The sequence below is a fragment of the Musa acuminata genome, chromosome BXJ3-6 (genome assembly GCF_036884655.1).
Source record: "Musa acuminata AAA Group cultivar baxijiao chromosome BXJ3-6, Cavendish_Baxijiao_AAA, whole genome shotgun sequence".
Lineage (NCBI taxonomy): Eukaryota > Viridiplantae > Streptophyta > Magnoliopsida > Zingiberales > Musaceae > Musa > Musa acuminata.
Window position 1 is genome coordinate 9,085,826 of NC_088354.1, and position 24,159 is coordinate 9,109,984.

General features: G+C 38.7%; 3 protein-coding genes across 4 annotated transcripts; 1 reads left to right on the forward strand and 2 right to left on the reverse strand.

The window, feature by feature from the left end:
• Positions 1 to 240: 240 nt before the first annotated feature.
• Positions 241 to 11,834, forward strand: LOC103987595 (fanconi-associated nuclease 1 homolog). 2 transcript variants are annotated; one of them, XM_009405936.3, is made up of 15 exons: positions 242 to 503; positions 602 to 785; positions 1,809 to 2,326; positions 2,396 to 2,500; positions 3,229 to 3,493; positions 3,587 to 3,649; positions 4,906 to 4,980; positions 5,063 to 5,184; positions 7,482 to 7,552; positions 7,631 to 7,718; positions 7,836 to 7,976; positions 8,050 to 8,276; positions 10,090 to 10,363; positions 10,476 to 10,709; positions 11,156 to 11,834. In XM_009405936.3, the coding sequence occupies exons 1-15, from the start codon at positions 324 to 326 to the stop codon at positions 11,603 to 11,605; spliced, it is 2,997 nt and encodes a 998-aa protein (XP_009404211.3). In that variant the 5' UTR covers positions 242 to 323; the 3' UTR covers positions 11,606 to 11,834. The 2 variants fall into 2 exon arrangements, with proteins under 2 accessions (XP_018683530.2, XP_009404211.3); XM_018827985.2 differs by having other exon boundaries at positions 241 to 503; positions 3,229 to 3,649.
• Positions 11,835 to 12,137: 303 nt separating this feature from the next.
• On the reverse strand, positions 12,138 to 15,981 carry LOC135641038 (uncharacterized). Its single transcript, XM_065156026.1, has 3 exons — positions 15,813 to 15,981; positions 12,449 to 12,562; positions 12,138 to 12,347 (listed from the first exon to the last, which is right to left on the reverse strand). The coding sequence occupies exons 1-3, from the start codon at positions 15,943 to 15,945 to the stop codon at positions 12,301 to 12,303; spliced, it is 294 nt and encodes a 97-aa protein (XP_065012098.1). The 5' UTR covers positions 15,946 to 15,981; the 3' UTR covers positions 12,138 to 12,300.
• A 1,900-nt stretch (positions 15,982 to 17,881) lies between these two features.
• Positions 17,882 to 23,825, reverse strand: LOC135640807 (isopentenyl-diphosphate Delta-isomerase I-like). The gene is made up of 7 exons (XM_065155561.1): positions 23,560 to 23,825; positions 22,241 to 22,535; positions 21,359 to 21,414; positions 20,165 to 20,256; positions 18,605 to 18,707; positions 18,394 to 18,531; positions 17,882 to 18,305 (listed from the first exon to the last, which is right to left on the reverse strand). Exons 1-7 carry the CDS (start codon positions 23,747 to 23,749, stop codon positions 18,052 to 18,054), a joined length of 1,128 nt encoding a protein of 375 aa, XP_065011633.1. The 5' UTR covers positions 23,750 to 23,825; the 3' UTR covers positions 17,882 to 18,051.
• Between the last annotated feature and the right edge of the window lie 334 nt (positions 23,826 to 24,159).

Consider the following 24,159-nt stretch of genomic DNA (forward strand, 5'->3'; position numbering starts at 1 on the left):
GGCTTAGAGTTGTCCAACCCAAATCGATTGTCATCGCTGTAATTGATAATAATAGCTACTTAAATTATGTTACCAAGATCTTTTATTGTATCAGTAGTGTTCTCACAACAAAAAAGAATCAGTCGCGACCAGAGGCAGGATGGATAACCAACGGAGTGGAATAAATAAATAAGTAAATAAAGCTGAAAATTGAGAACAGCGGATGACTTTGTTTCGGTTTCTGCTTTTATGCGACTCCCGCGATGTACTAAATTAATAGCCGATTAAAAAGGCGTCGCGCGCAGGGAAGGCGGGAGAACGATACCCCATTTCTTCTATATATAATGAACCGCTCATATCCGACCACATCTCCGATTTCCATCGCGGTCCGCAGAAGCGAGGGTTTAGGGCGTCCCATCGGTCGATTTGCCATGCACCTCCACGGATGGGAGTCTCTCAAGCGACTCATCGGCAAGCGGCGCCGGCCCCGCTCCCCTCACCTTGCGCGGCTCCTCTCTCCGCCGGTCAGGCCCTCCCTCCCGTCTTATCTGTCCTCATTTCTTGCTGCTTTCGTCTGTCGTGTTAGCGTTTGAAAGTGGGATCTGGTTGTCTGTTCTTTCAGAATCCCACTAGCGATTCGAGGGGGGATGTCGCCAGCGATGCCGACACGCAGCCCTCCTCCTCGTCCGCGGAGGAACCGGCAACGACCATGGAAGGGCACGGAGTTTATGACATGGATTGGGTTTCTTGTCCCGTTTGTGATAGATCGATTCGCGGGACTAATCACAATGTGAACTCCCATATCGGTAGGTTGACTTCTTCGTGTTTGGTAGCGTGCTCCCTTAATGGTGAGGTTCAACCCGTTTGTCTTCACGAAACCTCGCTATTCAGCTGAAAAATAAAGCAAATCTTGTTCTGCAAGCAAATCCGTCGTGGTATTTGATTGCAGCCTTTTATGTGGTTTATTAAATCACAAAGTGTTGGAATCTGCATGCTTAGACCTGTCCACTGTATATCGGTTAAAAGCTCTAAATACTAGTGACGTTTGGACCTAGAAGATTATACCAGTCTTGAATCTTGATGTTAGTATTTAGTTGCTCCAATTTCATAAATTATAGGTACTAAACTTTCACTAAAATATATGCCTTTGGAAGAAAGTGGTGAAGCCTAAATATGGTTGGGACTTACGGTGCGGTTTTGTTATTGTTGCTGGTTAAGCCTAAATATGTTGTCAAAAGGTGAAGGAAGTGCTTATTATAGTTGGAGCTTTTTTATATTTATGATAAAATTAGGACATGGAATCATTTAAAAGAACTTACAATCTTGTTTGCCACTGAAGGGGAACATCACTTCATAAATGGAGCAACCATAATTGCTTACCGATTGACTATTACAGGTCAACTCAGTTAATTTAGTGATATATAGTTAAATTTGTTCCTTCAAAGAAACCAGAAATTGATGACAAAAAATGATCGTATAGTCGATGATGCTATTTATTACGTGGCTTATTACTCTTGGCTTTGACGATTTCTTTGCCTTGTTGCATCAATGAATACTATTGGTTTCCAGGGCTTTGAGGCTTATTACTCCTGTGTTTGTTCACTTTTATGCCTAATTGTGTCCAAGGTTGTTATTAATTTAGAGGACACTTATTTCAAGATAAAAAAACCTTTATATATGCTAAAACAACATATTTCAAGATTATATTTGTCATTGTATCTGATGTTATGTGCTATATCATAACTGATTATTCTATTCATCTTGAGCTTGTGAGTTGTTGCTAGTTGAATATCCTTTAGATTCTTATTGATCTAACTTCTGGCTTGCAGATACATGTCTAATAGCAGGCACAAAGAGGAAATTTACCCAATGCACTCTTCTTCAATTTCAGTTCTTCAAAAGAAGTAAAATGGAATCAAGTCAGGATGGTGTAAAACGTGAGACAGAAGATACTGTAAATGCTGTGTTTAGTAGTAAAAATGATTCTAGTAATGCTCTTTTATTACCTGGAGATTCACACGGAAGTAGAAATGGAAACACACGGGGATTGTCCTTGGATCATTCTCCAAGAAATATAGAAACTTTTACAGAGATTGTTCCTCCTGAGACCACTGTACTTGATAATACTATTAGTCATGAGATAATGGTACCATGTGGCACCTATATGTTTCCTCAGATGAACATGGATAAGTTGGACGCATGTGGAACTAAAGGTGATGACTCTGTGATCACATTTGAGACTTACATTGTTGGCCGAAGATTTCATGAGAGTATTGAGTTGCAACAAGGTGCAAGAGTTTCTGTGGCGAGAGAACCTGAAAATGTTAAGGACAGGAATGCTATCAAGGTCTCTATTAGCTGGACTTGATTTTCAGCAAGTTTCTTCTTCCAACCATGGATTGATTTCTTTTGATAGGTGCTTTATGCGGATTCTGGTCGTGTGGAGATGCTTGGATATTTGCCTCGGGAATTGTCAAAGCATCTGTCTCCTCTAATTGATTGTCGTTACATAGAATGTGAGGTAAGCTTATACAATGAGTAGTGTTTTGATTATACTTCACAAGCAAATGCATCAATCAGTCCATAGCACATAGATTGATAACCAGTATCTTCCATAGGTAGCTAGTGGCCTGGCTAAAACAAATGAATCTGCCAGGATTATTTTTAGTCATGGGCTTAGTGCTGGAGTCTAGATTATATTTTCCCAATACCAGCTTTTCGTGTATGCTTTTCAAGGCCTGTAAATATGTATGCATTACTGATGATAAACTGACCCTAGAACGTTTTTTACAATTTGGAACTGAGTTTGATTTTTGCGTTAAAGATGGAGGTACATGTTTATGTACAATGGTCATCTGACATTTGCATTTCAGATCTGAACAATTTGACAATTACTTGAACATATATTTTCTTTGTCAGTGTTTGGGTTTTGACATTTGCTAGGACCATCCAATGATATCATTCATTGTGCCTCAGCACTAAAGTGTTGAAGTTTGTTGCATGTATCTTTCTGGTTGTCAATCTACTTTGCTAATGTTACCTTTCCATTTATCAATAACTTCTCTGATATATAATTGATGCATTGTAAAGCTCTGTAAAAGCTGATACCTGATAGATATATTGGCATCAGTGTCCAGTAAGATATAATTTGTTAAATTAAAGAAACAAATTTTATGCTTACATGCACATTTTCTCGCTAATTTCTACTTAAGATGATCTTAATGCATAGCTAATTGTAACTTTTTCTAGGGGTTCGTTGATTCTCTTCCTGAACTTCGCCATGATGATGTCCCTATTCAGCTGGTTTGTCAAAAATCTGTAGCCTGTGATGAAAAGAAATCTGCCCATCTTGATTTTTCTGAATCCCTATGGGAAAATTTTCTCCTTGCTACTGAAAATATCAAGTTGCAATCACCTAAAATGACAAAGTACCAAAAGAATTTTTCTTTGATGATTGAAGAGGTTATGAGCCATCATTCTCACCTGTTTACTGTCGAAGAAAAAATGTTCACAGGTACCTTTGTGTGTTTTTTATTTCTGTATGTTCAATCAATACTTTATTTTATTTGCAGTAAGAACCAGGTGTTATCTGCTTTTCTTGATGCAGGATCTTTTAACTCACTATCTGATGAGGGTCAAAGGCTTTTTATACGTCTATACACTCGAAAAGGTTCTTATGACCTGGATTTTAAACTTTTACTAGCCATTGACTGCATGTCTTGAGCCATCCAAGATATCTAATTGACTTGCTATGCAACAAAAAAATGGAGCATAGTTGGCATCCTTTTTTATTTATGTTGTATGGTGGATTTACATCTGTAACTCCCTGCAAAAGTTGGAAATAATGGATTTAACCCTTGAAAAGTTAAAACTCGGCATATATCCCTTGAAAAGTGAGAAACAATACTGTTTCCTGTGACATCGCCCTAGGATTGAAATTTCCATAATTATCTCTGGCAAGTGACGTTGATGTTGATTTTACTCTTTTTGAGCGACAACATTGAGTTTCAAGTCTGAAGGGATAAATCTGGTACCAAGCAGTGTTACAAGGGATATGCATGTGATTGTGCGATATTGTAGTTATTGTGTCACGAGCCTTAATATTTTCCTTCTCTGATACTGTATCTGTATTTAATTGCTTATGCCTCTCTTGAATCGGTAGAATGTGTTATAATTTTGTTGCTTGGTTGGGAAGTTCTTGGGCTTTTTAGCTCATAAATTCTTTAGAGAAATTGGAATGGGAGGTGCCAGAGCAGAAATGATTCTGTGTGGTGAGAATATATGATTAGTTTGCTGCTCCCTTTGATCAATATATGTAGCAGACAATATCCCTGTTGCTAGGGAGAAAATGCAAAAAAATAGAAAAAATGGTACTGGGATTTTGGCATTGTTTCAGCTAAGTTGGATTTTAATGGTTTGGTCAAGGCATGACTTGGTATGCTCAGGTTTCACATGTTCTGGACTTGAGCTATATTATATCCAGATTCAGCAAACACCAACTGACATATAGCTTTGATATGCTTGTAATCATTAGCTAGCATTCTGTATTTCCTTGAGGTTGTTTTAGCTGGCATTTTACATGTACATCTTGATTCTCTATGCTGTCTATGATTCAACTGTCACGCTTGAAAAAACTTAACTTTCCAAATTTTAGAGCTTTTTCTATTGGTTCTATTGGCTACACAGTGTTAGTGTTTTGTAATTTGTTATCCACGATGGAATCTTGGCTTTTTCCCCTCAGAGAACTACATTTGTGGAGGCATGATCATGGACCTTTCATATGCTATTCCTCTTTGTACTTGCGTTGGGTTTTAAGAAGTAGATGGTAACAATAATGGACACTTTCCCAGCAGAATTTATAGAATAGGATCTAATTCTGTATGTTACAACTTTATGCAATTTACTAACAATTTCGAGTTTGCTCAGGTCCATGGTTTCGGGTGAGCAACATTTCCTACCCTGAGATACAAGATCCACAAAAAGCAGTTGAGGAGCTGCAGTGTAGATTTGTGCCCTTTCTAGTCAATGTTTATAATAAAAAAAAATTCCCTCAGTATCTAACGACAATATTTACTGTATAAAGTGGCAGGCTACATCTACTCATTTCAGTCTAGTGAGGATCCATTCATATATGATATGAAAGAGGTTATCGATTTGCTTAATGTTTCTGAAATGCGAAAGGTCATAAATTTGGAACTTCCCAAGGTTTGTACTATCATTCTTTCAGATACTCGTCTCTTTTCGTCTAGCCCCAGTTGTTCTTCTATGTAGTTGCTTCAGTTGTAGCTTTTATTAGTATGTTACATGCTCATCCTAATACTAATATCTGTAACTCATGAATTCAAGTAATATGCCTTATATGTGTATGGTCCATCCAACTTGTTTTTTCGACCCCTTTTGTACTTAAGTAATTTAAGACCTGCTCTTGATTGGGTGATTTTGGTTATCAAGCTCACATAGAGTATGCATGCTTTATGCACTTGAGATACAGCGTTAAGCAGCTCTTGGTTAAATGTGATAAGCAGCTCTTGGCCAAGGTCATCTTTCTTTTTGCACTTTTATTTATATTTTAGATGTTGTGTCTTATCTGGAGCATGTTTGGATGGTTTGTCCTAATTATGGATGTTGACTGTAGTTTGTGCTCCTACATTGATACATGGACTTCTGGTGACTACATATTAAGAGCTCATATGTGGACAGATACGGGTCCAATATATATGCTGGTCTACATTAATTTTCTTTTTTCTCTCACTTTATTTTGAAAGTCATCTTAGTTCATGGCAGGATGAATTTGTTTATTACTTCCTTTAAGTAAGATATTTGAGTCCTGCTTGTGTTGTTCACACAGTTATATATTATGTTTACATAGAATATTTAAATACATCTCAGAAGCATGAAGCTTAAACTACATATATCGTTGATTTTAACATTTTTAGGGGCCTTTCATGAAATAAAATATATTATTGATTTGGTGCTAAACAAATCAGTCCGACTTATATAACTAGAACACTTGGAAATTATTGCACAACTGAGGCACAATGCTCAATCTAATTATAATTGAATGATAATTAGAAGACCATTTTCTCTTTGAAGGCTTCTATTTTTACTATGTGATGTGATCTTGAAAAATCAGCAGCCACAAAATTCTATACCAGTATAATTAAGTTACATAAAAGGATCTTTTTGAAATATATATTCCAAATGAGTATAATTGCAGTTCTAGAAACTGTATTTTCATGTCCATCCATCTAATGTGTGAGATCCTAATTCTTAGGCATTTATTTATTTATACCTAATTTCTATTCGTTGTATGTATGGTGGTTTTTGTGTATGTGTTTGTAAATATTTTAAGATACATGGATACATATATTTATGCCCATATATGCATTGACAACACAATATACATATTTATGTTGCATGAGCCTTATAGGAGGTAGTCATATAATTGCTATATGTGGCTATGTAGACCGCATTTTGGAACTCAGACTATGTTGACCGCATATATTCCATATAATGACATCTTTTTTTCCAATCCCATATGGTCGTAGCAAGACCTCACATGCTTGTATGCTTACATGGTTCACCTTATCGGTTCATACTGATGTATCGATCGACTGTCGGTACGGTATGTACCAAACCATACCGATGTACTAATATATGGTGTGATGGAGTGTACCAACAAATCGATATGTACCACCCATACTGAGTGGTATGCCTCGGTATGATGAACCTTACTTATACCTACCATATAAAGATCAAATATTGAGCACATGAAAAACGTAACGATCCTTGTACTGGATCTTAAAATACATGTTCTGATATGAACACAATCAGGCTTAGCACCAGCAAATCACAAGTGGTTAAAAGATTTTGTGCTAAAGGAACTTAATTGAAAGTACCAGGTAAAAGCATGATTAATGTGTGTTCAGTTAGACAATGTTTGGACTATTGAGCAGTTAAGGCTTAGCTTGCTATAAGCAAGCTAGACTCGATGAGAAGATGGATTGATAACTGCACTTGGAGGCCAAATTTGAGATATTATAATTGCAGAACTTAAATTTGTTTAAAATAAGGGGAAATTTGTTTAAAATGTTCTGAAGGATTCCTTGAAGGACTTAGTAGTGTTCTAATGTTAATAAGATGGATATGCTAAGCAGAAAATGTTGATTGATTTAGGGAATCAAATTTTAGTTGTATTATGGACCATTATTTATCAGTCCGACCAAGGATTGGTTTCAAACAGTATAGGCCAGAATCGGTAAAAGAAAAATAATTATCTTTTTTCCAGTAATACCAGGTGGTATATTGATAACATAGCAGTCTGATCGGTTTAGCGAAGCTGGTCTTGGACCAACATATAAACCCTCTTATTTTAAAGCTTATATTTGCATTTAGTTTCTTTATGAGGTGACAAATGCGTTTTGGACTTCTTTTTTAATGTATTCATTACTAATTTTCTTTCATCTTGTTGATTGGATTTCTTTTTTCGGTTGAATATTCAGAAGAGAATCAACTGCGCTCGCCGACATGAGCTTATAAATATCCTCTTTTCTGCTTATGCAAATGGAGCATGGTACAGTAATTTCATTTTTGTGCCTTTTTAAAGTTTCTCAATATTGTTGGTTGTAGTTTAACTATTGATTTACAACAGTCCACTGCTACCAAAGATGGTTCTTGGACAAGTGGGAACCTGCATAAGAATTTCTTCCTCTTCTGATATTCTATTCTGGCGTATTCAGGTTACTTACCTCACCTTTTCTCATAATAAGATTCTCAAGCTTTGGATATTACCAGAAACCGTTAGTTTGATGTCAGTTATTTATAAAATTTATAGTTTTCTTATCTTTTTTGTACAGAGGCTCTTTTTCCTTAATGGTGAGCAGGATCTTTCAGCATTTCTTTTAATTGACCTTGGAATAATCAAGTTCCCAGATTATGTCTGCAACATTTCTCACCGAATTTTTCAAGATCGAACTGACCTTCTTGAATATGAAGAGGTGCCATATTTAACCTTTGATATACATACTCACAACCGGCTAGTGTACTTACTCTGTCCAAACATCCCAACAGGCCATTGAAGTGGCACAGATAATGGATGAATCTCTAGAAGAAAGTAATATGGAAATGGTGATAAGATGCATTGATATATCTGATATTCGAATGTGTACAAGTTTCAGGGGAAAATCTCAGTCCTCTACCTCTGGCACTCCACCACAATTCTTTTCTACTTTTTCAGCATCATTTGTTTATTCAAAAGTGCTCTCACTCGGAGTTTCTTTTTTTGAGCGTGAACATAGGTACCGTTATTCTCTAACTACTATGCATTTCTTTAAACTTCACAATAATATGGAATGTTGAGTGGTACATTTTTGGTGGAGTGCAATGTTGAGTGCTGATCTCACTCTTTTTGGATGTCATGTTTTTCCAATCAATGATCAGACGACAAGCCAATCAGAATTTTCTGTTACCTCAACGACCCTTGGACATTGATGACCTTTCCTTAAAAAGGACTTATGAAATCTTCTCACAATAACTGATCGTCGATGTCTTTGCTCCTATTCAGTTCAATCTGCTATTTTATTTTATTAAACGAAGGTTTTCTTAAGGTTCTGCATTAAGGTGAAATCACGAAAACAATCTCTGTCAGAAAGCGCAAGGCTGCACAGGTAACCCTCAAACCTTGGATTAACAGGAGCCTGACGCATTTGGCATCAAACTATAGTTAGCTGGCATATTCACTAGTTCTTATGGTGTTGATAAAGTAGAATTTCTCCAAATCCTCTAAATAGTGATTCTTTTGTAGAAAAGCCAGAAGGTGCCAAGCTTATAAATTGTCTTAATCAAGTTCAGTAGTCTGGCATTTCACAATGCTAACATGTCCTTGATGCCGAGTGCCAAGCATAACATAGGAGAGCTAGATCCAAGTTTCATATCACTATAAATAGCTACTGATGGTTTCCTATTGTCAACTTTCCATTGTATGGAATAATGCAGAAATATAATTCGAACCTTAATCTCATCCTGATTCTGTAGTAAGCAAGTGCCTTACCTGGATCAAACAAGTCTTGCTCATTAATTTAGAACATTCTTTTGGAAATGGAAACAGAAATGAAGTTTGAAGCTATCCTGGCTTAATTTTTTGTTGATTTTATCTCTCATATTGTGACTAAATCATTTCCAGCATCATCCCTAGTTTTCTTATGTCAATGGCTATTTTATAGTGTTCCTATTTTTGCTTGGTGTTGTATTCATATTCTTTTCTTCACCAATCTTTTAATGAAGTAATGAGATGATCTCTTGTGCAAGTGAAGTTTTTGGCCTTTGCTATTGTCATCTTATGTTTGCCTATAAATGATTTTTTTTACTGCAATTAACAAGTCTGGTTATTGTAGTCCACAGGTAAGAACCTTCCTGTGAGCTGAATTTTTATTTCACCCTTGCAATGTTGCTTTTGAGATTCCTATTAGCTTATTGAACTCTACAGCATCTGCATTTCCCTTGAATATGCTGTATTTGGACCTTCTGATGTTCAGCTGGCACCATGTGAAAAATCTCCAAGACCCAAAGTTCAATCCAAAATAACATATATCAATCTTTTAATGAAAATAGAATAGTATCTAGTTTTACTTCTTTTTTAGCTGTGGATCTGAGTTTAGGCACATTCGAGGATCTCTGAGTTGTGCTCCTGAAGGCAGAAAATCCTAAAATCATGATTGTGTATAGTCGCTTCTGTTTTGTTTATAATATTATTGATGTTGCTAAATCTCACATCAGGTCTGTGAAGCATCTCATATTTTTCTCTCCTCTGTTGGGTAATAAGAACTGCAATTCTTTGAGCTGTCGTCCCACATAATCTTGGAACACCATTTAATCATGTCATTTAAGCCTCAGGTGTACATGAAAGTACCTCATGATCATTCTACTAAGCATGGAAAGAATCTATGTTACTGAGGAAGAAGTTAACTTGAGAAGCAGTTACGGAATGTTTTTGACTTTTTTCTACAAAACTAACCAAATGTGTGATTGGGTTTTTCCAGTGTTTTTGACTGGTTATTATATCGGAAGAATTTGGCAAGATTTAGTGATTGATATACATGTTGAATTTTCCAGGTATGAAGATGCAATAAGGCTTCTTAAGGGACTCCTTAGGAGAATCATTCATGACAGCAGGAGAGGATACTGGATGTTGAGGCTTTCTGTTGATTTGGAGCATATGAATCGTCTCAATGAGAGTCTTTCTGTAGCTGAAGAAGGTATATTGGATCCCTGGGTTCGTGCTGGTTCTAGAATCACATTGCAAAGACGGGTTCTCCGTTTGGGCAAGCCACCACGCCGATGGAGGATACCTGATTATGCAGATTCTGTTAAGCGAAAGATCAAAGAGGTGAGTGATATGAGCATCAGACTAGTAAAAATTTATAAAAAAACTTTCCAAAAGCTAGCTTAGCATACACACTAGGATTCATTTTAGCTGTAATTGCTTGCTTTGTTCTTAGGTTTGTATCAGAGGGAGACCTTTGACCAGTGAGACAGCAACAAAGAACTTGTACTATGGCTATGATGGTGAGCTGTGTGGAGTCGAGCAGCTAGCTCTGCAATTCTATGCGGAGGAAGGGGGTGGATGGAGTGGTGTCCACTCTGAAAGTGGCATTTGGATGACTATCTTTGGCCTTCTTATGTGGGATGTTATATTCTTCAACGTGCCTGATGTTTTTATGTCAAGATTTCAGGTTCTTTATCTGATAATCTAGAGGCTTCGCATGCAACACTTTGAGTAGCTCTTCTGACATCGTTAATCACTAGAGCCACATTTGTTTGATACATGTTCGTTGCTATTAGAATACTTCAATCTGCATGCAGCATCAGTTTGTTTAGTTTTTTTGACATGGAACCCACTACCACCTTTAATATCTCTAGTTATTACATATAATTGCATTCTATGAATTTGAGAATCACTGTCATCCCTGTGGATAGCACATGAGCTTTCTTGTAGACTAGTTTTATCATGTGATAATGTATTAGCCATTTAGAACTTTCCCTTATTATCTGTGCTGACTATTGAATCATCTTGACGACTTGTCCAATTAAATCCTTGTTGCACATTTATATGCAAAGTTGAAACCAGCCCAACTTGCTTCACCACTGACTGATGGTATGTATCTCTTGGTGTCTACAGATTGCTCCGTTAGACTTCGATACAGATGACTTTTATGTGACGAGGGAGAGTCTTATAGAATCTCAGCTGCAGAAGATAAACGGTGGCATGGCTGAGGAGATTCTGATCTCCTCATGGGAGTCTCATGTAGGAATCGCTTGCCGGGGTGTCAACTGGGAGCGGCATTCACTTTCTGATCTACGAGTTGCTGTCGCATGCATTGGAGGCAGCCCTTTGGCTTCTCTGTGTCGGCATCTAGCAACAGATTACCGGAGCTGGTCCAGTGGCATGCCGGATTTGTTGTTGTGGCGTTTCCACGGAGACAAGGGTGAGGGTGAAGCAAAGCTGGTGGAAGTAAAAGGTCCAACAGATCGGCTTTCAGAGCAACAGCGAGCATGGCTGCTGACCCTTATGGACTGCGGCTTCGACACTGAAGTTTGCAAGGTAAGACCCACCCTGAAATGCCAATAGCATCATCGTGTTTCATCCTTGGTGTAGGTTTAGCTAATTCAATTTATATCGAGGAATTCTTGTGTACAACATTAGCATGTGACGGTGAGAAAGGAACAAAGTTATGAGTGAGAGAAAGAAAAAAAAGTTGTCGCTCCCAGATCAATAGCTAAATTCTCCACTATTTTGTATATAATTCCAACGGTGGTAAGCTTGGAATGACCATCTGCCTCACCAATCCTTTTCTAGATGTAACAGGGCTAGGAGATTCCGTGACCAGCAAGAAATGTTGTTTCAAGGAAACTCAGCTATGTGTGTGGTACTCTCTCTCTCTCTCTCCATAGTCCGAGTATATGATGATGATACCTTCTCTATTTGTTTATTGCTTTCGGAACGCTAGAGGAAAACTGCAGGAAAGAGACTACAAGCAGCACTTGAACTGAATACCAAAATATACCGGGCAGCCTTTGACCATCACGTTCAAAAAGATATCATGACATGGTGCAGGAAATAAACTGCGGCCCTCAAATTAGTTGGTGCTTCCAAACATCCATGAAAAATAGCAATCTATCGTGCTAAACCATATCCGTTCAGTGGGATCATAGAACTACAATTTTTTGAATTTTCTCGGCCATTTAAACAAGAGAAACATAGATCGAGTCACGTGGTCTGATAAAAAAAACAACACAGACAAAAGTGAGACTGCAAAGTAACTGTCAACCACCATCAGCAATAGTCCTTTTTGAAGTGCTGATGTATAGAACTGCAATCAAGAGCACGAAAATATGTCCAAGTCATAATAAGCACGGGGCAGAGAAAAAGGAGGAAAAAGGTCTAATGTGTCAGAAAATCATTGGCGTTTACCATTATTTCCTCTGATGAAAGCATCCCCATACTTGTTTTTCAGCTGACCATTGACATACTCCTCTGTTTGCTCCATTGCAATATTCATATATCCATCCAGACACGCTAGAATACCTACAAAACCAGGTGCTTCGGGAGTATATGAGAACCCATGAACCAACCACATGCAACTTTGAAATGTCATGCCTTGCAAAGAAGAAAAACTTATCATGGTTTAATCATAACCAACTAAACGATCAAGTTTTTTATATGATTGTTTCTGTTTCATGCTTTATATCAAACTCATTGATATAGTGAGTTCTTATGAGAACCTAGTATAAGACTTTCGAACATTGTCACTCTCTCAGTGTTTTTAAAAGCGTTAGGCACCAAGATCCCAAAACGCTCTCGAGACACTCTGGAATATTAAATGTTTTAAAAATATATATTACGATTGATAAATCTGATCATAAAAATAAAAATGATGATATGGTTTCCGATGGAGACCTATGTTAAACATGTCTCTAACTCGTGCTAATCAACTCTAACGAGTGGATTAATATGATACTAATAGTTCTAACAAATGCTAAATAGTTCTAAAGAAGGAACTGATAAGAATTGTAACCGACGACTACAAAGGAAGGTGGGGAAAGGAGAGGGTGACAATGACGGACGAAGGCGACGATGGACAAAGCTATGGATATATTAGTTGGTTCGATTGAACCAACTTGCTTATTCAATCAAACTAGGCTCGAAACCCGATCGAACTTCACTCGGGCGCTTACCTAGCCTAGGCATCCAACGCCTAGGCCCAAGCGAGCGCCCGAGTGGTGCTTCATCAAAATGCCTCGCCTCGCCTCGCATCGCCTCACCCGAGCGCTTTTTAAAAACAATGGTCTCTCCTTCCACAAAATAATGAAATTCATAAAGATTGGAAAATGCATCATATACGACCATGGGATAGAGCTCCACAAAAGTAAAACTTTGGCAAACAACCAACACAAACTAATTGGAAAATGAAATAAACTTGGATTGTATCACATGCTTTATTTTGCGTAATGCTATACTGCTAAAACAACTTGTGATTGTTGATTTACTTGTTAACTCCTAAATTAACAAAGATGAAACCAATATATACCTGAATGATCAAAACCCAAAAATTAACTAAGTTCAACTTATTAAGATCTATATGAACACCAAGGTCCACCACATCATCATCAACATCAACAAACCATGCAAACAACACTTTGTATTACATTGCATTTTTAACTTTCCAATCATCACACTTTCATCTCAGATCGTTTTTAATTTTTTTTATGAAATTTCCTCTAGCAAACCCTTAATTGCTATTTCACTTAAGTTATAGTTTGAATTGTCATATTAAATTAATTAATTATGAAACCATGGAAAGAAGGGTGGAGAGGGAAGAGAAGAGGAAGGAAGAGGGAAGGCAGCAATGAAGGGTAGCACAGAGCGGAGAAAGGGAGGAGAAAACAGCTACGATAATGATTGCTGACGGAAAAAAGTGGTGAAGAGAGGAGAGAGAAGAATGCGATGGATGCAACCACATAGAAAGCAAAGAAGAGGAGGGAAAATAAGAGGTGAGAGAGGGCAGGACACAGGAAAGTGGGAGAGAAGAGGTCAGTGGAAAACTCTAGAACAAGATAGAAAGCAGAATGACATGCAGATGTATCTGACGTAAAGAGATGTGGGTGGTGGTAGAACTGGGATGTCAAGTGCGTGAACTGAGCCACTCACAGAGGTGATCCAAATCTTGAACAAGCCTCGCCTTGTCCAAGATCCATGAAAGCGCTCAAGCCTTGCCTCACCTTGACCTCTTAACATCATGTTAAGAACTCCTCAATTTGTAGGTGAGAAGATATAAACGGAAGTCTGATTTTAAGGGGAACTTTAAAAAGTCTTGAGGCAATAACCTTGAACACTCAGATGTTCACGATTCAGATGAAGACTACCCAATAAAATCCAAGGTTCCAAAACCTCTATGAAATGCAACTATTTACCTAGGTTACAAATGCAAAATGATGACGTTGTATAATCCTCTTTTCACTACAATAACAGTGTTTCCAAGTAGAATCTGTATTATTTCAATCCACCAGTAAAATCTTGGTTTCATCAAAGACTTTTTGAACTTCACGATCATAGAATTGCAAAGGATCAATGATCAGAGATTACAATCTTCTCATTTCTTTGTAGTTTCTATTATTGAGTAGGCACTAGTATATATACTGAGTGAATGAATAATTAAAGCTGAAAGCTAGACTCGAGGTTTTGCAGGCTCAGATATCTATCATGATGAATAATGGTAATCAATGAACTGAGACAGGAACATGCAAGGAAAGCGATTCCAGGACAGATCAACTATAGAAGTATATTTGATAGGTAACAACTCTTCCAAAAAAATAAATAAAACTCAAGCATGGCCAGATATATTTCAAAACATTTTCTTCTGGCTTACAATCTGCTTATTGGAAAACCAAGAAAAAATCCATCTCATACCTTGAACAACAGAGACGATAAAACCTAAGAGGACATGGCCAAACTTTCTAAAGTGCAAGACCTTCTAATAGAACCTGTGTAGAGGCACAGAATCTCCAGCATCCAAATATCCTCAAGAAACTCGTTCAAATAAGTAATCAACCACGACCACTCCTAATCAAAAGTATAAATCAAAGATCACAAAATGTGCTATATCATCAGGATAAATAAGTGCGCAATCCTTCCATATACTGACCCAAAATCAAGGAAAAAAAGGCACTACAAATAGGAGAAACTAAGTCCCCATATTGAAGTTCAACCTAAAAGTTGGACTAATATAAACAATTATGGCAATCCATAGGTTGCGGGTTGCGTTGAGAACAGATCTATTTCTTAGACTATCACGGGTGATTCTTACAGATGCTGATCGCCAGTGTCTATCATCACTCTACTTCTTCTATCGTATGTCGCTTTCCATTCAGTTCGCTTCCCCAAGGAAGAGAAGCCACACAAACCCTGACGCGTTCTCAGATCAAGACCACAAAGGTCGTTCTTAGGATGAGGACAGATCTATTTCATAGACTATCACAGGTAATTCTTACAAATGCTGATCGCCATCGAACAGCCCATCACTCTCGTTTACTTCTCCTGTTCTATGTGGTTTTCCATTCATTTCACTTCAACGACGAGAAGCCACACGAACTATGACGAGTTCTCGGGCCAAGACTACAAAGGTATAACCCGAGATTGTCTAGAACAAAGGTTATACCGAATCCACAGAAGTAGAACTAAAATATGATACGATTGGGTAGAGATGTAAGCCCAACAAGCAAGCAAAAGAACAAATCAACGAATCGAAGCCTCGAGTACAAGATCAGAGAGGACGGACCACGGTAATCGACCCCCGAGTTGAGCTTGACGACGACCGGACGGCCTCGGATTGACTTCAGGAAGTCCGACGGCGTCTTCGCCGACCCGCTCCCTCCGCCGCCGACCTTCTCTCCTCCGCCGCCAGTGCTCATAGAGGCTCCCCTTCTCTTTGCCCTTTCTTTTGGTGAGAACGGTTTACGCTCGGAGCGATTTATCTTTAACAAATGGCAATGTTCCATTTTAACCCCTCTTCAAACTATATATTCGATAAAAGGACTGCTTATGTTCGGGTAAAGGACGAGTGTCGAAAAAAGTAAACTTATAGGTATGTTTTCGAAAATATATGCATCCTCGATCAATCAAAGTGATTTGTTTCTTTTTTGCCCCTTTACATATTATATTTAGGAAAAAGGACGTTGTGGTTGATCGTTACAACCACTTGGAAGAAAAGGGGTTGGCTGTCCAATATAAGTCCAAATAGGTAATTCTCCAAACATCCAATAACCTAAATGGTAAGTTTGCAATCCCACTATATTAATATTTTAGGTGTAGTTTATCATAACCTAAATGGTAAGTTTGAAATCCCACTATCATTAATGATAAACCCTCAACATTGTTCGAAGGGGCAAGTGGCAGGTGAGAGGTAATAATGAGAGTTAAATTTGAGCCGGTTCAACCTTGCTACCCTTGTCCCAAATCCTAAATGTCTTGCACCTTTCTTCACATTCTTACTCTCATATCTGACATCAAAGTGAGATTTAGGAAATCAAAAAGGAACGGTGAGTCAATCAATATCTTTCGAGATCCGTGGATTGATCACACAAATTTATTTAACCTTTGCCCCTTGATGATGATAGGTGGGTTTAGCCAACCGAGCCCGCTTGGTTTAGTCACTCCCAGTGATGCTTACCATTTCATCGAGGACGACCCTGAAAACCCTGTGGAGCCAAAAGCCAAAATTTTTCTTTGGAAGCTATATTAGAATAGGCTTCCTACTTCTGATCCACCGTCCAGTATCCCCTTCACTCCCAAAAGGAGCTTTGCCCTTTCTGCAAGTTGGACGTTGACTCCCCTGAGCACATCTTCCTCACCAGCCGCATAGCCCAAATTTTGCTCTTGGGCTATGCCAAAGTCTCTTGCAGTTCTTTGATACTTGGGAGTTGAGCTCATGGCTTGAGGAAGGAAAGATGCTGGACAAATCTCAGTCAGTCCACTCGGGACTATATTGTTTGAGTGCGATGGCTCTCACAGCTCTTCTCTTAACTCTGCAGGAATCGGCATTATCATGAAGGACGTCAATGGAAAGGTGGCTGCAGCATGCTGTGCGACTGTTAAAGCTCACAATGCCATCGTAGCAGAAGGGGCAGCAATCCTGGAAGCCCTTAATTCTTGCCGAGCGCGAGAGGGATACTGCAAATCTGCACCGACTCAACAAACATCGTTAACTATGTAAACGGCACCACAAACGCCCCTTTGGTTCCTCAAAGCCATTGTCAATAGTGTTGCTAACTTGTGTAGAGGACTGAAGGTGACCAAGTTCTGTCACGTACTAAGGCAACAGAATTCCTTCTTAAGCTTTAATGCAATTTTTCCATTCAACCAGAAAAAAAAAAACTCAACGAGTGATTTTTGGTAAACAAAAATCATTTTCCTATTATTTTCTGAGTTTTCAGTGCCTAATTTGAATGCAACATAGAAGAGAAATTAGAGAAAAGTTCATTTTTCGGTATTTGGGTTCGTAAAACATATATATGCATCTGTGTATCAAAAATTATAAGTAAAATTTCACTAGGATTTCTATGAGCCCGTAAAGAAGAAGAATCAATTATAAGAGTTGAGACCAGGCGCAAATGGTGATAATACTGCTTAACATGTTAGTAATCACACAATGACTATGATATGAATGCAGAACAAATTCCAAGGATTAAGAAACATGTTGAACTGCCAACAACTTCATTACCGTTAAGACATAAATAAATAATTAAGATCATCATAAGGCAAATACCATCCAAAGAGACACATGCAGTAGAATCTTGGTGCAAGCACTATATAACACAGACACACAATCTGATAATGCTATTGGCTAAATGTTATAAACGAACCTCTTAATTAGATCAACCCTTAGGAGGCAAATTCAGCACGGCTAACAAACTCCTTTATTACAATTTACTCGGTTTCGTGGGATTTTGGCATCGTCCAAACAAAAGTGCAGAAACTTGATGATAAAGTTTAGGTATTAGAAAGCACCTGCTAAACTCCTAAACCAGTTTATGAATGGTTTTCATGTCAGCTGCCTCCAGAAGAGTGCCTTTCTCAACATGATCCCACCACTTCATCAGAAAGTTGTTGACAACCAATCTGAACCAAGGAGAGAGCTTGACATCATCCTCACCTGCATCTGCTTTCTTCACTAGGTCTTTCAGCTGGTCTCGATTCACATACTTGACGCCAGCAACCTCATCAGGGTTTGGAAGAAGTTTCACGTCACGGATGATAAACAGCAGATAATCAACTAAGTGCAGAAAAAACATTCAGCATGTTAAGATGGAGAACAAATCCAACTCTAAGTTGTCAAAGGAAGGACTAGAGTACGGGCATACGCTCGTGTTCCCCCCATTTTCCATCAGATGGTGCCTTGTAGAGCATGCGCCCAAGAGGAATAAACTGATCGACAGGTAAGTCTTCTGCAGGAATTCCTAGTTCATCCGATAACTTCCTTTGTGCAGCATTTCTAGCCCCTGACAAATAACAAGGTTAAGATACCAGTTTTTTAACAAGTGAAAACTAGAGTAAAAAACCATGAAAAACTACCTAAGTAGTTCTCTGAAATAAGTTCAGATTCACGATAAAGAGGATGACTGCAGCAGGTATTTGTCCACACTAGCGGAAATGTCACCTTTGTTGCAGACCTTTGCTGCAAAAGATAAAAATATATCAGAAACTATATGACATGTTCAAAAGCCACGGAACTAAGCTGATCTGCATAGGACATCAAACTTATTGAATTAGAATTATGTTCGATATTCAAGAAAATCATGTAGATATAGCAAGGCATGTAGCTCTCAAATGCAATGAAAATTAACTCTGTATGTAAAATAGAAAAAGGCTTTTATTGCACAAGAATGTTATTCAGGTTCAGAACCAATCTTGTAAAAGCTTCAGGCCAATTGTAAATTTGAGTTCAGAAATTTTATTGAGTTTCAGTAATGTCATATCATGAAAAGCATGATCTGTTGATGGTATGTTAATACCCATTACATTTTTGATATATGCTAGGGGCAAAGTAACGATGTTATAGTGTAAAGGCCATGATGTCAGATACTGATAAATCAAATCCTTGTTTTCTGAAGATTTGGCAATCCTCCAGATCATTTGTTTACTTCCACCACTGTTTTGCACTCCAAAAACCAAATTGGAAAAAGGAAAAAGTACCAACAAAAGTACTACTTCTAGACTCCAAGAACAAAATATGAAAAAGAAGTCTCAACAACAAAACAATTTAGACTCCAAGTTAAGAAAGGTAATGCTATCAAAAATTAACTACAAACCTTCATTCTAGAACCTAGTTTTAACAGGAACTAAGATGACTCTGATCAGTGGTCTTAAAGAACAGTCGAATGATTGTTGATTTGTCTTAATGATCAATGATGCCACTAAAGAACAGAATAATTTGTGAAATTATTGAGAAGCTCTGATGCATGTGGTCCTACAAAAGGAGTACATTTTGTGATGTACAGTGTTAACTGTTTTTCTAAGAATAAATATAGGTATTCACACCAATATCCTCTCACCCTCTCAGGCCTTGCATAGGCAGGAGTCGTGCACCAGGCTGCCCTTCCTATTAAATTTTGGTTTATGAAATGCACTCATTCAAAACCAATTACTATTGAGCTAATTTTATAAATTCTATCCATCGGCCAAGAAACCATACTTGATCCCCTCTAATTCTAAAGATATGAAAAATGGTAAAGTTTGACTCTTTTAAGTTTGTATATGTTTTACCTCAAAATGAAAAGTTGTAGGCTCTGAAACCAAAAATGCTAACTTTACATGTGTGGCTATCCTATGTGTGCATATTGTTCACTGTGACCATGTACACGTGGGATTGTTGATTTCATGCAATTCTTTTTAACTTTTAAAATAAGTTCCTGATAACTTGGTACCTTCAACTATGCCTTTAAGAGCACACATGTATCTTTCTTCCAATTCACTAGATTAGTCTCTATAATCAGCACATCAGGTAATCAATGCATCAGTATCCCAGGGAAATGTTACAGGTAATTAAACTGATTTCCAGTTCTGATAGATGCATGAATTCATCAAACAATTAAATCATTTTCATAAGAAACACAATTAACTCATCACAAGTACCTGAAGTAGCAACTCATACTTTGAGTTGAAAAGAAAAACACTAAAAGCTCTATGAAGCAGGTTCTCTGATTCAATCTTTTCCATCAGATGGCCTGAAGATAAAAGAAAAATCACAGTACAAAAACAATTCTTCAGAACATCCACATAAATGACTGATTGTTAAGGAAACCACTGCAAAGTGACAAACAGAAAATTTTAGGGTATGCAAAAAGGAAACATAACATGAACATTGCAAATGAAAAGCAATATATTGCTGATCTAATTACATAATTTTTTAAACTATAACAATGAACAATTAAGCTGCAAAAAACATTCATGAAAGCCATGAACATCAGAATACATCAGGACAAACGTACCTGATTCGCATTTTATGTTTTGAAATACTTTTGTTACTTGTGACAACTAAAAACCTACTGTATTGGCTACTTCTTTATTTAGATCACTGGGCTATAGATCACCTTAAGTAGCTCTAACTTTAGGCTTTACATAATGAAAATTTTAACCATCTTTAGTTAAACTCTTGCATTCATTTTTTGCTTTAGCCTATAGACTTGTTTGTATTTCTCTTAATATTATGCTAGTCTTGGTGGACTCAAATTGAAAATCTATTGGGTTTATATGCATTGAGAAGAAGATAACTCTTAAATACATAAGTGAAATCACATAAATTATTATTAAACCCTTAAATAAGTGAATGAGAATGCAGAACAAGGATACATATGCATTGCACAGCCATTCTTGCATGTGTGGGCATGCACGTCACATGAATATCTAATATGCATCTCTCTAATGAACATGATACATGGTTAAGACCTTGCAGAATCGACCCATGTTAAGCACACAAAGTACATACCATGCCTACTAGCCAGTCCAAATTTTGTGTGCAATGATTGTTGTGGTTGGTCAAAGTTGTTCTACATGTATAAAATCAGGAAATTCAAATGCAAAAAGAAAAAAAAGCCCAAAGTAGTACAGCCAATTGGTTACGTTAAACTTAAAGTTTCTTGGATACAAACAAACAATATCTTGACAGAAGCATAGCATAGAAAAAGAACCCAAAGAAGGCAGCTCCTTGACCCAAACATTGGTTGAGGCATCATCAAACAAACAAAGAATGTGTTTCATTTGACAATTGGTAGACAGTCAAAAGTAGCACAAATTGATCTACTTGGTGAAATTAGATGCACCACTCACAGTTGTATTTAGATTCATGTCCAATGACATTGTCATGCTCATCCACCAAGATACATCTGCATCACATGGAACAACCAACTTTATAATTGACAAAGAAATCAATATACATACTATAACACTTACGACAAAAGAAAAGCTGTCCAAACAACGTCTCTAATTGATTGGACAAGGACAACAACTATCTGAAGATACCACAAACGTTGATATTGTCAATTAGCTCAATAGCTGTAATCATGAAGGGGAAAAAGACAAAAGCGATCTAGAACTCCATTACAAACTGAGAACAACGTTCTACCAGCACTTCTAATTTATTTTATGCATATTACAGAAAAATATAAAGTAAAGCTCCAGGCGTCACTACACCAGATTAATGTGGAAAATATCCGAAAAGGAATTTAACAGTGTCTATAAATACATGAGTAGTTTCGGTGAGTAAATGCAACAAAAAGTCAATAGGCAAAGGAAGGAAATAAATGTTCAATAATCAATAGATTTAGATTCGCTCATAAAACACATCTGGCTGGACTAGCTGGACTAGTGCATCTTTAATGCTAACATTTTATCTAAGCAACCAATATGAACACATAAAGTGGATCAATATATTCTCTCTCTCTCTCTCTCTCTCGTTTCCGCAGAACCACAATTACCTGCCATTTGGAGAATGGTAACATACTTCCATCACAGATATGTAGTTCATATTTCCAATAAAGACGGAATCCATGTATCGATTCCGAACGTGCAACGAAAAACAGAGTGTAACCCATAGCCATACATGCACGAATAGATGGCACAAAAGGAACAAAAGCAAGCCACAAATCGGTATCAGCGCATGGATCGAAGAGGAAACGAAGCAAAAAGTGGGATATGGGGAGAGAAGCTCACTCGTCCTCGAACATAAGGCGCCTTTGGACGGCATCCATGGTGGTTTCGTCGGCGACAGCGGCCATCGTCATGGAGGCGGGAGCAGATCTCGGACGAGGGGAGAGGAGAAAGCGAGAAGCAGAGGAGGCGGATGCGATCCGAATGGCTGGCGACGCCACCGAGAGGGCGGCATGTAGTCGCGTAAGATGGGCCGACACGTGCGTCGGGGTTCGTGCGCTTGCTTTCTCTCTGTCCGAGCACACCGCCGCACGAGGCAGCGTGCAGGAATCTGTCTCCCCGTGGCTCGTCGTGCCCCCTAAGCACATGATACACGATTACATATGAATATGATATCCAACTCAAATATCAGACATGAAGACTGAAAATTTGGATCCAATCCGTGAGTCGATCGAATCCAAATCGAACCCGATGACGCCCATTTAAAGGGTGACTCGAACCGAGTTGGTTCACTAAATTGAATGAGATCCATCTATGCTCGCCTACGACTTCTGTGGGTGCAAATTAATGGCTTGGGCAGGTTGAAATCAGCCATTGGTGTGTCGCATGCACGCGCTTCACGTGACAGTGACCAGGCCGGAAGAGCCGAACTTTTGGAAGGTGAATCATGCGGGTGCGGGAGGTACGGTTACCAAATGGAAATGTGGTAGACAAAATAAACGAGGTGGACGGCACAAATGTGTGGAGCCTCGGTGGCTTCCTTGCCCCAACTTTCAATGAACCGAGTTCACCCTGGGTTCTCTCTCTCCCTGACACGGCAGTGGTTAAAAGGGTGGGGCTCACACATTCTTGGGAATGAATGGGCCTCGCATGCGGGGGGGCATGCTAGTTGGTCCAACAATCTGCCGCCACATGTTCGAACAGAGGGCGAATGAATCATTTTTCCTATTCTTCTCAGCTGTCTTTATACGAAATACGATGATTTGGAGAAGTAGAGAAAGGAATGAACGATACGCCTCTCAATTTCCTTTCCTACAATTCGAGCAACCAAAGATTGAAGTAGAGAAGATAAAAATCGCAAATGAAGCGACGACCGAGATGGAGGATTTGGTGAGTGAAAACTGGAGTGGATCCTACATCGAGCACCTGAAAAGGATGGAAAGGTAGGTGGGCTGACAAGCGCTCGATGAGGTCGGAAGAGTAGACAACGGAAGAACAATCGCTGGCGAACTCAAAAAGTGAAACTGGCATCGAAAGCTCCAATTCGAGGGAACGAAACCGAAGACTGTCAATAAATTTCATCAAGATCTACCTTTAGAGTGGACGCTCTGTTGTAACAGTTCTTCCCCCATCTAAACGCAAAGAGAGGCGGTTTATCTCACCGAGGAAACCGGAAGGCCGATGACTCGTCCGGCTCTGTAATCGGTGGCGGATTGGTCTCGGGGATGCCTGGAAACCGGAAGGTTTTGCCGAGGAGTAGCAGCGGAGCGTTCGCGCGGCGATCGAAAGGAGGCAAGCGTCTGGCTTAGTAAAGAAGCTGGAAGAGGTGACGAGTGCGGTCGCAAACTCCATGTCCAGCCCCGCCCCCCTCTCTCTCTTTCTCTCTCTCTCTCTCGGGGATTTCTAATGGCCTCCGGTTGTGCAAAAAATGATCGCAAGGACGAGGGCATGACCGCTCCTTGCTTCCACGTTTCTTGGCAGCGTTGCTACGGGCTTGGGCTGATACACCCGTGCGAACTATCACGGGTGACGTGAATACCTTTTGTTCCATGCATCTGGACCCAGCATATCAGATATTTGATAGTATACTACATCACCCATGCCAATTTTAACGGCTGATCCAGCCCTGCCTTCGACAGAACAGATACTCCGAAGTCTCGCGAACGGGCCCTGATGACGTGAGCTGGGCCCGGCTCTACCTCGCTCCGATCCACTCCACGAGTATCTCACTCCCAATCACATCAATTAGGTTCGAATCTGAT